We start from the raw sequence: 14,034 nt of genomic DNA, 5'->3' as shown, positions 1-14,034 counted from the left end.
ATGTTAGTGTGCACTTTGCTTCAGATACCCCTCCAGGTTAGTATATAGTTTAGTTATCATGAGCGTTGTTTATTTCTTCTCTCACTACAATGGAAGCTCTATGAAGACAGAATCTCACCAGCACATACCAGACTCTCAATAAATATTTTTAAGTGAGTGAATGAATGCATTATGCCAAGTTGTGAGGAAGCAAACAAATACAATCTTTTCCCAGCGCTTAAGCAGCTTATCTGAAAAACAGATTCATTTCAATGTCATGTGACATATTCTTTGATAGAGATATTCCTGAAAATTTCAGTAGGAAGGGGAGCATTTAAAGAAGTTAGCTTATATGAAGATCTCCCTCAGACGTAATTTGAAAACCATGGAATTAAAAGATCTACAAATCTATTTTCTTTCCTATCTATGTAATATATGTGTAAGTTCAGTGTACAAGATCGTAGTAAAATAGGTAGGTTTGTGCAAAAATTTAACCTTAAGGTTTAGACTGTAAATAATGCTTTACTATAAAGATTGATAATAAGATTAATCTGTACTTTTCTGTTGTTTATTCAGTAATCTGTAATATGTGGTGTATCCTATAAATAAATCACCATGTTTTCACATTTAAAGATACCAATAATCTTTAATATACAATTTCTTTTCTCTGAACAGAGCATGTGACCATCTGCGTTGTATAGCCTGTGATTTCTTGGTAGTCAGCTACGATGACTGTATGTGGGACGAATCATGTGATTATCTGTTTTTCAGGTATGTTGCTAAAGAACTTCACTCTGAAAAAAGTACCAAGTACTTTATATTTCTTATTTTGATATACTCTCTCTGGGTGGATTCGGCCAGATCTTGTGGGCTTCACCTCTTCAATATAGTCATGTGCTGCATTACGATGCTTCAGTCAACAATGGACTGCATATATGTATACATGGTGGTTCCATAAGATTATAATGGAGTTGAAAAATTCCTATCACCTAGTGACATCATAACCTTTGTAATATTATACTGTAATGCATTGCACATGTTTGTGGTGATGCTGGTATAAACAGTAACATGCTGTAGAGGTTTGTAGCCTTGGAACAGTAGCCTATACCATATAGCCTAGGTGTGTGGTAGGCTATACCATCTAGGTTTGTATAAATTCACTCTGTAATATTCCCACAATGATGGAATTGCCTAACAAAGCATAAGCAATGCATGACTGTGTTTCTGTCATCCATCTCCTCCTCTCCATCTGCCTGCTGTCAGCCTAGATAAGGACATGTTACTTCTGAGCAAGAATACAGAAGTAACCTCCTCACTGGTTTTTCTGCCTACAGTCTCTTCTTTCAGACTATCCTTCCCTTGTTCAGAATTAAAGCATAGCTCAGAGTATACGGTCCTCCTGCTCAACACCCTTCCACTTACAGAATAATGTCCAAATTCCTTAGCATGGCATTCACGACCCTCCATAATCCAGCTCCCATCCATCTATCATCCAGCTTTGTCTTCCCACAATGTATATTTCACCTTTGCAAGATTTTAGCCACATCAGAGTACTCAAGGCTCCCATTCCCTCTGACTTTGTACAACCTCTTTACCTCCTAGGATGCCTTCCCACCATTTTATCTACCTAAACCCTACCTGTCCTTCAGAGTATAATTCATCACATGTCTTCCAGGATTCTTTCACCACTCTCTCAACTGGAAGAAAACTCTTCCCTTCCTGTGTATTCACAGCGCTTTGGACCTATTATATACTGTAATATAAAACTGAAGCTCTTAGGTTAGCGTATGACTACCTTTCTCCTTGTGGCTGAGATAATGTCTTGCTCATATTTATATAATTTGTACATTCTTATACACTTACAGAATACCTAATATCTTTAAGGTGTTACAAGTTATAAAAATATATTTGAACTTTACATTGACATTTTCAAATAAAAATTTAAAGCTAAAAATTAATACAGTGTAATATTGCAGCACTTTTCAATAGCATAAAGAAAAGGGTAAGAGACTTTCCCCTACGCCTCTTCTGGCAGCCATTCTTGGGTAAATATATGAGTATACCCTAATTTAATAGTTTTTAAACTGTTTCACATCAAGAACCACTTTGAAAATCTTATGAAAGCTTTGAATGCCCCTCATACACATACACACAATTCAAATATAAAAATACATGGAAAAATTATAACTTGAAAAATTTTACAGTTTCCAGCCCAAATAAAGCCTAATGTACTCCCAAAATCTGAGGTTAGGAACCCATACTTTTAGGCTTAACCCACTTTTTACCCCATAAGTGGACAAGTTGGCTTTTAATTACAGGTTGACTTTTCCTTTTCTGACTTTTCTAAACCCTCTTCTATTTACTATCTACTAGTTAATCTAATAAGTGGTTAATAATCCCCATATGTCACCAAGATGAAGCATGAATTTTTATAAAACTATCATAGGATAATAAAATGCATGTAACATCAAGACAGTGGTGAACACAGGCATAAAGTAAACTATGGATAACCTAGTCGGTACTTGAGGAACTTGCAGCATCTCAGAGTCATCAAGAACACCAGTTGGTTTAAAAAATATATGTACTTTTAGATAAAACAGTTACAGCTAGAGGATTTATTATACTATTAAAAATAAACAAGTAGTCATTATTTAAATCAGTAGAAAATACTGTCTCAGTTCTCAAGACACTTAGGAATATGTTTGGGAGATAAGAGAATGGAACAGCTAAAGAATAAGGCTGTCTCCACCATCAGGATATAAATCATTGATAGATTTATTTTGTACAATATATTGGTGTTTACCAGTAGACATTATTCAGCACCTAGTCTATGACACTCTTAGATACTGGGCTCATAAGATGAGAGGAACCCAGGGGAAGGGAGACATGGGTGGGGACAAGCATGTGAGCAGCAAGGTCATAGAGACAATAGGGTCAAGAGCACTGATGGGAGGTGAGCCTTGGATAGGAAAAGGAAGACCTCTCTGACTGAGAGGAAGCCAGCAAGGTACTGATGTGTTCAGGGTGAGCTTGCCAGGAAATTGAAGGCTTTCATACCTGGCAACCTGGTTTTGAGAATAAAGATGTGATCTGCTGAAAATAAGGGAGTGGAGGAGGATATGGAATAATCACTGAGGAAACCAGACGTGGACAGTGACCAAAGGCAAGTTAAATGTTGCACAGTGGAATGCTGCGCAGTTGTTTTATTGTCCTATTTTACAGATGAGAGAAGTAAATGTATCCTAGCTTTGAGAAGTTTTAGAACTTTTTTTTTTTTTGAGCCAATCTTGCAATCCCTATTGCCCAGGCTAGAGTGTAGTACTGCAATTTCAGCTCACTGCAACCTCCACTTCCCAGATTCAAAGGATCCTCCAGCCTCAGCCTCTCGAGTAGCTAGGCATACAGATGCACACTACCACACACAGCTAATTTTGTAGAGGTGGGGTCTCACCATGTTGCCCATGCTGGTCTCGAACTCCTGAGCTCAAGTGGTCCACCCACCTTGGCTCCCCAAAGTGCAGGGATTACAGGCATGACCCACCACACCCAGGCAAGTTTTAGAACATTCTAAAAGAAGTGTCAGCTATACTTATTGACCACCTTGCCACAATAGCTGAAGAAAATGCTTTTATTTTTCTATTAAATCGTGTTTTCTTTAAGGAATGGAATGATTTTTCCCTAAGCTTTCAAGATATGTGCATTTTAAAAAGCATTTGAAATGTCATAATTAGATCCCTGTCTATTCATGATTCCTAATCCTAAAATCTCTAAGGATTCAGTCAAGTATCAAATGTTAAGTTTTCAAAATATTTTGCAGATCAAATAAAGGACATTTTTCCTCAGCAACTTAGTTTTGGTGGGGTTTTTTTCTTTCTGTTAAAATTTAGATTTTTCTTCCCTTAGCTAAGTCGTTTAGCTGGTCGGTCTGTTTCCTGAAGTCAGTTGGCTTGGAAAATCTCTCAGGTTTTGTGAGGTTCTAGCCTTCTAAATTGTGCCTGAATTTTGTACAGTTTAATACTGAATGTGGTGCCCATTGACCACCAGAGGGCACTTTGTAGCCTGCCTTCTGTTGCAGTGATACCCACTGCAATGATTAGGTACCATATCTCTTTTTCTGGTATTCATACTGCATTTCGTCCTTTCACTTTGTATTTTTTCATCTTTTTTAAAAATTTTTTCCACTTTTCTTTGCCATGCAATGTTTATGTGAACTCATTACATGGATTATCGTGAAATCATAATTGATTTTTTAATTAAACTTAACTTCTGTAGTCTTTTTTATAACAGTATGAAATCCAGTGGTTATCATTTTTACGATGGCCCTACTTGTTGATTTAATTATTTCAACATTATTAATATTTATTTCAGGATAGACATTTTTGTTGCTGATAGTATGAGTAAACAGATCGTTGAAGCTAATGAAAATTTTCTATAGTTAATTCATCAGAAACCTATGACATTTATGCATCTAATGTTCTCTCAACTTGCCATGTTGCAGGCTTTTAAAATACGGCATAGGTGAGTATCCGAGGTAGGAGATGAACCACCATCCTTTCCACCCTATTTTCATATCATTTCATCTCTGATAGGACGTTTGTAATTCTTCAGCCCTTTAGGTTATTGTGTTCTACAGCAGTCAATAATCTGGCCTAGAGGATTGCCATAAAAAGTACAGATTATCAAAGAAATACCATCAGAAAGAGAACACTGAAGCATATCTTCTAATGTTAGTGTGAGGGGATCTAGGTTGTTTAGTGTTCAGATACTGGGAAGATAAGAAAATAGGCTGGGCACCATGGTTCATGCCTGCAGTCTCAGCACTTTGGAAGGCTGAGGTGGGTGGATCACTTGAGCCCAGGAGTTTGAGATCAACCTGGACAACATACTGAGACCTCATCTCTACAAAAAAAAAATTTTTTAAGCCGGGCATAGTGGCACATGCCTGTGGTCTCAGCTACTTGGAAGGCTGAGGGGAAGCCTGGGAGGTCAAGGCTGCAGTGAGCCGTGATCGTGCCACCGCACTCCAGCCAGAGTAACAATGAGACTCCTAAATACAAAAAAAGAGAAGAAAAGAAAGCAATGACCTTTTTTTTTTTTTTTGAATCATTAAGCACTGAACAAAGCCACTGTGATAAAACTTTCCTGTTTTACTAATAGGAACAACATGCCAGAATTCCACAAATTAAAAGCAAAGTTGATAAAGAAGAAAGGAACACGGGCATATGCCTGCCAGTGTAGCTGGAGAACTATTGAAGAAGTGACTGACCTTCAGACAGATCATCAGCTTCGCTGGGTGTGTGGTAAACATTAAGAATGCAGACTGCACATTCGGACAGATGCATCCATGAGAGTGGTCTCCATGAATCATCATCATGTTTAGACAATAGTCCCTAGCAATACAATTTTATTGATACAACTACATACATTTTTGAAGACCAAATGGACTAAGGAAGATAATGTATTATAACACTTTGGAATTATTCCTGATATATGGATGTTTCACTTAGTAACAGGCATCTACATTCTTTACTAATCTGTCTTCTGTTTAATAAAGGTTTGATTATGGAGTTCCATACAAATATCTAGTTTTTCATTAGCAGCTGCAATATTGATTGCTAATACGTTTAGCAAAACATTCCCCAACTTGTAGCAGTTAAAGTGGATAAAGTCGGCCAGGGCAAAGAGGTCATTTAGGGGTGTCTACAACACTTCCTCCAGTCAGATCTGTTGTTGCCAAAGATCATAATTTAGACATGGCAGAAACCAGGTGATCAGTGGCTGACTGAAGGGTGTTCAGAAGTAGTTACAGGTATTTTGCAAAAACACTGCCTCATAGCTGATCTTACCTCATCAACTCAAAGCAATGTTATGCACAATTTTAAATATATGTTACTAGTTTTAGCTTATTTTTCCCTCTTTTGTTCATTTAACTATCAAAAGTTATTTTCTATTTTGATTACCCAATAATATATAAAAAGAGTTTGATGCACCCAAAATCACAAAAATCCTAATGCATACAGGTTATTGTTGGATTTTCCGAGTACTTTCTATCCTTTAATGCCTAAAACTCCATCAAGTGAAGTAAACAGCAAGTAATAGAATTTTTCAGGCAGCCTGGGGACTTCTCTGGTAGGATCAGGTTGACATATCATTTATTAGTTGAGTAAGTGAAAAGACAAGTAAAGCATAACTGAACCAACAGGTAACCTATTGGGCTCCTTCCTGACATCACTGAGATCTGAGGAGCCCTACAATAGCAGCACATTCAGGAAATCAGGTCCCTCAAAATTTCTAGCTCCCAACTCCATTGAGAGATTTTGGGAGCTTTCCAATCTGCCACAAACTCCCTGCTACATATGTACTATATAGTTCAAATGTGCGATACAGAGCACACTGAAAGGGAATAATTGAAACAAAGTTATAATCTTCTTAGTCTTATGCTAAATTTATTCCGGCCACCCTACTGAAGGGAGGAAGATCTGATCATTAGAATCCTTTTCTTAGCCATGACACATTTACATGCTTGTAAAATTTACTGTAGTAAGTCTAGCATTGCAACAGAATAGATCATTCCAATCCTCACACTTTGGTATTAAGGATACTATGACAGACTAAACACGGTGGCTCACGCCTGTAATCCCAGCACTTTGGGAGGCTAAGGCAGGCAGATCAGCTGAGGTCAGGAGTTCAAGACCAGCCTGGCCAACATGATAAAACACCATCTCTACTAAAAATACAAAAATTAGCTGGGCGTGGTGGTGCATGCCTGTAATCCCAACTACTCGGGAGGCTGAGGCAGGAAAATTTATTGAACCTGGGAGGCGGAGGTTGTAGTGAGCCAAGGTCGCACCACTGCGCTCTAGCCTGGACAACACAGTGAGACTGTGTCTCAAAAAAAAAAAAAAAAAAAAAAGACATTATGACAGATTTTATCTTTTAATAAAAATGTATTATATCCCTAAAGTTATATCTACATGTAATTGAGTCAGAAACCTAGGGGGATGTTGATTGAAGTCGACTGCCGGAAAAAAATAGCAGAGCAACAAGATCCACACATTTAGAACCTCATAGAATTTGGCACATTATTCATAATGGTGCAATTCTTTTTTATTCCAGTAAGCAAATTTACTAAATCACTAATTTGAAAAAAAAAAAAATTTTTTTTTTGAGATGGAGTGTCACTCTGTTGCCAGGCTGGAGTGCAGTGGCACGATCTCAACTCACTGCAACCTCCACCTCGCAGGTTCAAGTGATTCTCCTGCCTCAGCCTCCCCAGTAGCTGTGATTACAGGTGCACGCCACCACAAATTTTTGTATTTTTAGTAGAGACAGGGTTTCACCATGTTGGCCAGGATGGTCTCGATCTCCTGACCTCGTGATCCACCCACCTCCCAAAGTAACCTACATTGCCTCTACTTTGAAGGGACAAAGTTGTCCTCATCTTTTTTCCCTTTTATTATTTCATTATAACTATCGTAAAACTTACTTACATACATTGCCTATGTTTGGCATTCCATAACATAATAATTATAATAATCCCCCAATGTCAGAAATGTATGTGTGAGTTCCCATTTTTATTGGCAATTTATAAGCTTTTTAATATTGTACTATTTTAAACTAAAATATAGAAAGAATATTATGTTTATATACAATCGGATAAATTATTAACTGTTGTAATTTAAACTGAAAATGAAACTATTTTAGTATCAGTATAGAAGAAAAGTATAGTTTCTAATCATCTATAATTTTAAAATGCGAAGCCTATAAAACTTTCAAGATGTTTTGCCTATTTGTTTTTAATATTTATAATAATTTTCTATCTTTAGCAAGTAGCTATTTTTAAGCCAGGTAACTTGTTTATTTGAAGTGTATTATACTCTCAGACCCTCATCCTGCCTAGAAATGAATAAGTAATAAATAATTACTCTGTATTATTTACTTCTTTTATTTTATAGTAAAATATTCATTTGGATGGACATTAATTTGAAATCATTTTGATGATTTATTTTTTTGAGACAGAGTCTCTCTCTGTTGCCCAGACTAGAGTGCAGTGGTGCGATCATAGCTCACTGCTTCCTTGAACTCCTGAGCTAAAGCGATCCTCCCACCTCAGCCTCCCAAAGTGCTGCGATTACAGGTGTGAACCACCATGCCCAGTCAAAAAAAGAATTTTTTAATGTCAACAGAAAAGTTTCCAAGCATCCAGTTAAACAGATAATTTGTCTGCACTGGGGAGGAGAAGTATGCCATAACTCTGATGTGTGTGTGTGTGTATACATGCATGTGTAAAAAGAGTGTGTGTGTACATGCATGTGTAAAGTACCATGGGTATTCAAAGGAACAGGTCCAAGTTTAGGAAGAACAGGCCATGTTGACTTGGCGATGTATACCTAGAACCTGTTTGTTGATGTCAGTAAACTTAGTACCTTTTTTTCTTAGGCCAGAGAATATGTCATCAGACTATGAATCTGAATTGCTTTCTCTCTTTTTCTTACTGATATTTAAGAATATGAAAGAAAAAGGTCTTTGTATCCAGAAGCATTGCGATGAATCTTAGCTATGAATTTCAAATGCTGATATTTCTCAGCTGTTGTTTTAACAAAATCTCTATCAGCCAACCTAATGCTCCCAGTAATCAGCAATATCTCTTGTATAAAATGGTTCCTGAAGCAAAGAAAAAATTTAAAATACGCAATCTCTGTAGAGATTTCACATCTTATTGTATTTCATTGGGTTTGTGACATCATTTTGTGCCCTATTTTAAGAATGCACTAGAAAAACCAAAAAAGAAAAAAGATTGCATTAGATATGTATATATACGAATACATGATAATTAAATTTGACTTTCCCCAAATGCCTTGAGATAAGGGATGACCAAATGAAGTATAACAAAATCAGAGTTCAGAGTCATGTCCCTTAGAAAGTTACATGACATTTTGGGCTTCGTTCACCTTATCTATATGAATTGTAATACCACTTTTGTAAGTTTGTTGTAAGGATTAAATCATATAACACATGAAAAGTGACTAGCATAGTGTTTGGTTCAGAATAGGTGCTTAACAAATGTTCTCATTCTTTTGTTATTATTATACTTTAAGTTCTGGGATACATGTGCAGAACGTGCAGGTTAGTTACATAATTATACACGTGCCATGGTAGTTTGCTGCACCCATCAACCTGTCATCTACATTAGATATTTCTCCTAATGCTATCCCTCCCCTAGCCCCCCAGCCCCCAACCAGCCTCTAATGTGTAATGTTCCCCTCCCTTTGTCCATGTGTTCTCATTGTTCAACTCCCACTTATGAGTGAGAACATGCAGTGATTGGTTTTCTGTTCCTGTGTTAATTTGCTGAGATGGTTTCCAGCTTCATCCATGTCCCTGCAAAGGACATGAACTCATCCTTTTTTATGGCTGCATAGTATTCCATGGTGTATATATGCCACGGTTTCTTTATCCAGTCTATCATTGATGGGCATTTGGGTTGGTTCCAAGTCTTTGCTATTGTGAATAGTACTGTCGTAAACATACATGTGCATGTGTCTTTTAGTAGAATGATTTATAATCCTTTGAGTATATACCCAGTAATGGGATTGCTGGGTCAAATGGTATTTCTGGTTCTAGATCCTTGAGGAATCGCCACACTGTCTTCCACAATGGTTTGTTCTCATTCTTTTTCCTTTTAAAATGAATACTGTCTAAATTGAAGTCATAGTGCAGCATGATTCTTACAACAAGTAATTTATAAAGAAGATGTTTGTTTTATTTATTCCCTATGAGGAAAGCAGCAATGCGATCATTATTTTTATAACTAGTGAGTGACTGTACACATGGCGACCTTTGTTTTATATAAGAAGTTGAAGCCACAACTTTCCTATTAAAAAAAAAGATGCTCCCCCTAGCCTGCCTCTTTCTGTGTGGCTTAAACCTAAGTGGGTCATCATGAAGGCATTCAGGCCTTTCACGGTATCTTTTCAGTTTCATCTGCCTCTGCTTTCCTCCTCCTCCAACCAAACTGCCTACCTGCTGTTCCTCAGATATACTCCCTCATCTTATCCTCTCAAAATCCAACTCATTTTTCAAAGCCAGTATCTTGTACAACAGCAGTTCGCAAAGTGAGTTCCACTCTCAGGGGTCTTTCAGGTGGTCCACAAGATCAAATCTATTTTGAGTCAGAAGATATCAGTTTCCTTCTTCACTGTGTTGACGTTTGTGCAGATGGCGGAAATGGTAGCTAGCACTGCTGGCACCTTACTTAGCACCATTCAAAGCAATGATGCTGTGCACCTCCCATAAAAAAAGCCAGTTTCAGTTAAGAATGCCCTTGATAAAGGCAGTAAAAATTATTATCTTAGCCTTCAACAACTTGTCTTTTAAATATTCTGAGTGACTAAATGGGAAGTACAACTAAAGCACTTGAGCAGTTGTCTGAGTTGTGAGCTGAATGAACTGCTTTTTTTGTTGAACCCATTTTTGCCTAAAATAACAGCTGACAGACAAAAACTATGAGTATTCAGAAAAGTAATAATGTGAGTCTCCTTCAAGAAAATAACTGACAGAATGTTAAGTGAAAATTAGAATTTCAAAATATTTGTATCCGCTGTGAGCATGTCCCCATTATTTAAATTCTTTCCAGATAAGACTAGTGATGATATTAACAAGCAATTTTTTATACTATATAATGAAATGTGACAATATTTGGAAGATCTGTATAATTCAGCAAACCAGTATTGCCAAAGGAACCAATGCATGATATAACAAAAGTATACATTTAAAATGCAAGATAGACCAATAGATTTTAACATAATTGCGTGCTGAAAGTTCATTTGATATGATTTCAGTTTCTACATTGCAGCTAACTTTTAAGAAACTACTCCTTGTGAAGTTTTGATGTAGTATTGATAAATAGGCACAGTTGTCTGAAAAGACTATTAAAATATTATCCTCTTTTCCAACTGTATGTCTGCATGAGGCTGAGTTTTCTTCTAAGGCCTCAGCCAAAACAACCTATGTCAAGAGAGTGAATGAGCAGTAAATATGAGAATCCAGCTGTCTTCTGTTAAGCCAGAGATTAAACAGAGCAGCAGAAATAGAAAACAAATCACGCTTGTCACTGCATTTGTTTTGGAAAATGTAGTTATTTTCATAAAAATATGATAATATATAATGAGTTTATTATTTTTAAGTATATATAGTCTTAATGTATATTTTTAATGTTCTTAGTTCTAATTTCTAATACAATAAAAATCAATAGATATAACCACAACAAACCAAGCTCTTGGGGTTAAGAAGGTAAAAGGGCCAAAAACATACACTAAGGAAAAGACAATAAATGATGCTGGAAAAACTGGATATCCCTCTGCAGAAGAATGAAACTAGATCCCTATCTCTTGCCCTATATAAAAATCAAACCAAAATGGATTAAAGATTTAAATGTAAGACCTCAAACTATGAAACTACTAAAAGAAAACATTGGGAAACACTCCAGGACATTGGTCTGGGCAAATAGTTCTTGAGCAATACCCCACAACCATAGGCAATCAAAGCAAACATAGACAAATGGGATCATATCAAATTAAAAAGTTTCTGCACAGCAAAGGAGACAACCAACAAAGCAAACAGACAACCCACAGGATGGGAGAAAATATTTGCAAACTTTTCCGTCTTACAAAGGATTAATAACCAGAATATATAAGGAGCCCAAACAGTTCCACAGGAAAAAACTAATAATCCAATCAAAAATGGGCAAAAGATTTGAATGGACATTTCTTAAAAGAAGACATACAAATGACCAGTAGGCCTATGAAAAAGTGCTCAACATCATCGATCGTCAGAGAAATGCAAATCAAAACTACAGCAAAATACCATCTCGTACCAGTTAAAATGGCTTGTATCCAAAAGACGGGCATTAACAAATGCTGGTGAGGATGTGGAGAAAAGGGAACCCTTGTACACTGTTGGTAGGAACGTAAATTAGTACAACTACTATGGAGAACAGCCTAGAAGTTCCTCAAAAAACTAAAAATTGAGCTACCATATGATCCAGCAATCCCACTGCTGGGTATGTACACAAAAGAAAGGAAATCAATATATTGAAGAGGTATCTGCACTCCTATGTTTGTTGCAGCTCTGTTTACAATAGGAGCAACCTAAGTGTTTGTCAACAGATGAATGAATAAAGAAAATGTGGTACATATACACACCGGAGTACTATTCAGCCATAAAAATGAATGAGACCCAGTCATTTGCAACAACATGGATGAAACTGGAGATGATTATGTTAAATGAAATAAGCCAGACACAAACATCACATGTTCTCACTTATTTGTAGGATCTAAAAATCAAAACAAGGAACTCATGGACATAGAGAGTAGAAGGATGGTTACCAGAGGGTGGGAAGGGTAGTGGGGACCTGGCAGGGTAGGTAAGATGGTTAATGGGTACAAAAAAAACAAAATAGGAAGAATGAATAAGACCTACTATTTGATAGCACCACAGAGTGACTACAGTAAATACATAATTAATAATTAATTGTACATTTTTAAATAACTTACAGAGTATAATTGAGTTGTTTGTAACCCAAAGAATAAATGCTCGAGGGAATGGATACCCCATTCTCTATGATGTGCTTATTTCACATTGCATACCTGTATCAAAACATCTCATGTACTCCCATAAATATATACACCTACTGTGTACCCACAAATATTTTTTTAAAAAATTTTAAATGTAAAAAAGTTATGAGATGAAAAAGGTTGAGAACCGTTGTACACAATCCTGATTACCCTTCCTAGGCCACCCTACCCCAGCCTAAAAACGTAATTTCTCCTCTCTCATCTGCTTTCAGACTTTATTTCTCATATAATACCTTGAATTGTAATTATTTGTGTGCTTATTGTATTCATCTTGGAGATTAGATTTCAAGCTCTTTAAAGTCTCTGAGTGGTACGGGGGAAACTGGGAGAGTTTTGTCACTAACTTTCTGGGATCACGGTAAGTAAGCCAGAGTGTCTTTGGGCTCATCTGTGAAATGAGGGTTGGATTATTAAGTTTTGTTTGTTTGTTTGTTTGTTTTGAGACGTAGTTTCACTCTTGTTGCCCAAGCCGGAGTGCAATGGCATGATCTCGGCTCACTGCAACCTCCACCTGCCAGGTTCAAGCAATTCTCCTGCCTCAGCCTCCCGAGTAGCTGGGATTACAGGTGCCCACCACCATGCCCAGCTTATTTTTGTATTTTTAGTAGAGACAGGGTTTCACCATGTTAGCCAGGCTGGTCTTGAACTCCTGACCTCAGATGATCTGCCTGCCTCGGCCCCCCAAAGTGCTGGGATTACAGGCATGAGCCACCATACCCGGCCTATTAAGTTTTCTTCTAACTTGCAGATGGTATGAGTACTGTTCCTCTAAAAGTAGCTTGGTGCACCTAGTGTTGTCCTATCCACACATTGGGAGATGTGATGTGTGTGGTGGGGGAAGATCCCAGATTCTGGGGTCAGAGAGACATGGGTTCCAAAAGGCATCTGTCTTCTCTGAGGCTGCACTAGAGACATAGGTAGGATTGAGTTAAGAATTCAGTCTGTCCCATACAGCACCATGAGATACAAATTGAACTAATTGTAAGAAGAAGTTGAGAGAGAAAAATGACAAGCACTTTTTCCAAGTGTGGTACTGTTGTTCACAGTTATTCTCTCTCCTCTCCCAGAAGGATTGTATACCCTCACCTGTTGAACTCAGGAGGAGAAGAATGACATCCCACTTTTTGAGAATGAAAGGACCTCAGGAAGACAGTCCCAAGAAAGCCTGTTCAGTTAAGGCAGGGTGAGGGCACGAGGAGCTCACTTATCATGAAATGGGCATTCCAGAAGGCATTTATGGCAAATAAAGTTGGCCAGGAGGCAACAGTGGGGGGTGGTAGGGGAGGCAGGGGATGGCAAGAGATGGGGAAGAACGAGCAGTATTAGGGTGAGAGCCTGGAAGGAACTCATATTTCAACCAAAAAACAATAGGGATCAGAGCCCTGGGGTTATTCAGCAGCCTTGATCTAACGGCAACTGG

General features: G+C 37.5%; 1 protein-coding gene across 3 annotated transcripts in view; it reads left to right on the top strand.

The window, feature by feature from the left end:
- The window catches only part of CFAP418 (cilia and flagella associated protein 418), a 29,387-nt gene extending 16,794 nt beyond the window's left edge, over nucleotides 1-12,593 (top strand). The window contains exons 5-7 of one of the 3 annotated variants that reach the window (XM_055286830.2): nucleotides 655-750; nucleotides 4,478-4,497; nucleotides 5,137-5,885. In XM_055286830.2, the coding sequence (XP_055142805.1) occupies nucleotides 655-750; nucleotides 4,478-4,497; nucleotides 5,137-5,165 (145 nt within the window). In that variant the 3' untranslated portion in view covers nucleotides 5,166-5,885. Of the gene's footprint in view, nucleotides 1-654; nucleotides 751-4,477; nucleotides 4,498-5,136 lie in introns of all 3 variants that reach the window. The other 2 variants (XM_055286828.2, XM_055286829.2) reach the window with 2 other exon arrangements.
- Nucleotides 12,594-14,034: the final 1,441 nt, after the last annotated feature.

The sequence above is a fragment of the Symphalangus syndactylus genome, chromosome 7 (genome assembly GCF_028878055.3).
Source record: "Symphalangus syndactylus isolate Jambi chromosome 7, NHGRI_mSymSyn1-v2.1_pri, whole genome shotgun sequence".
NCBI classification, from domain to species: Eukaryota; Metazoa; Chordata; class Mammalia; order Primates; family Hylobatidae; genus Symphalangus; species Symphalangus syndactylus.
This window is presented reverse-complemented; position numbering and strand designations above follow the sequence as displayed.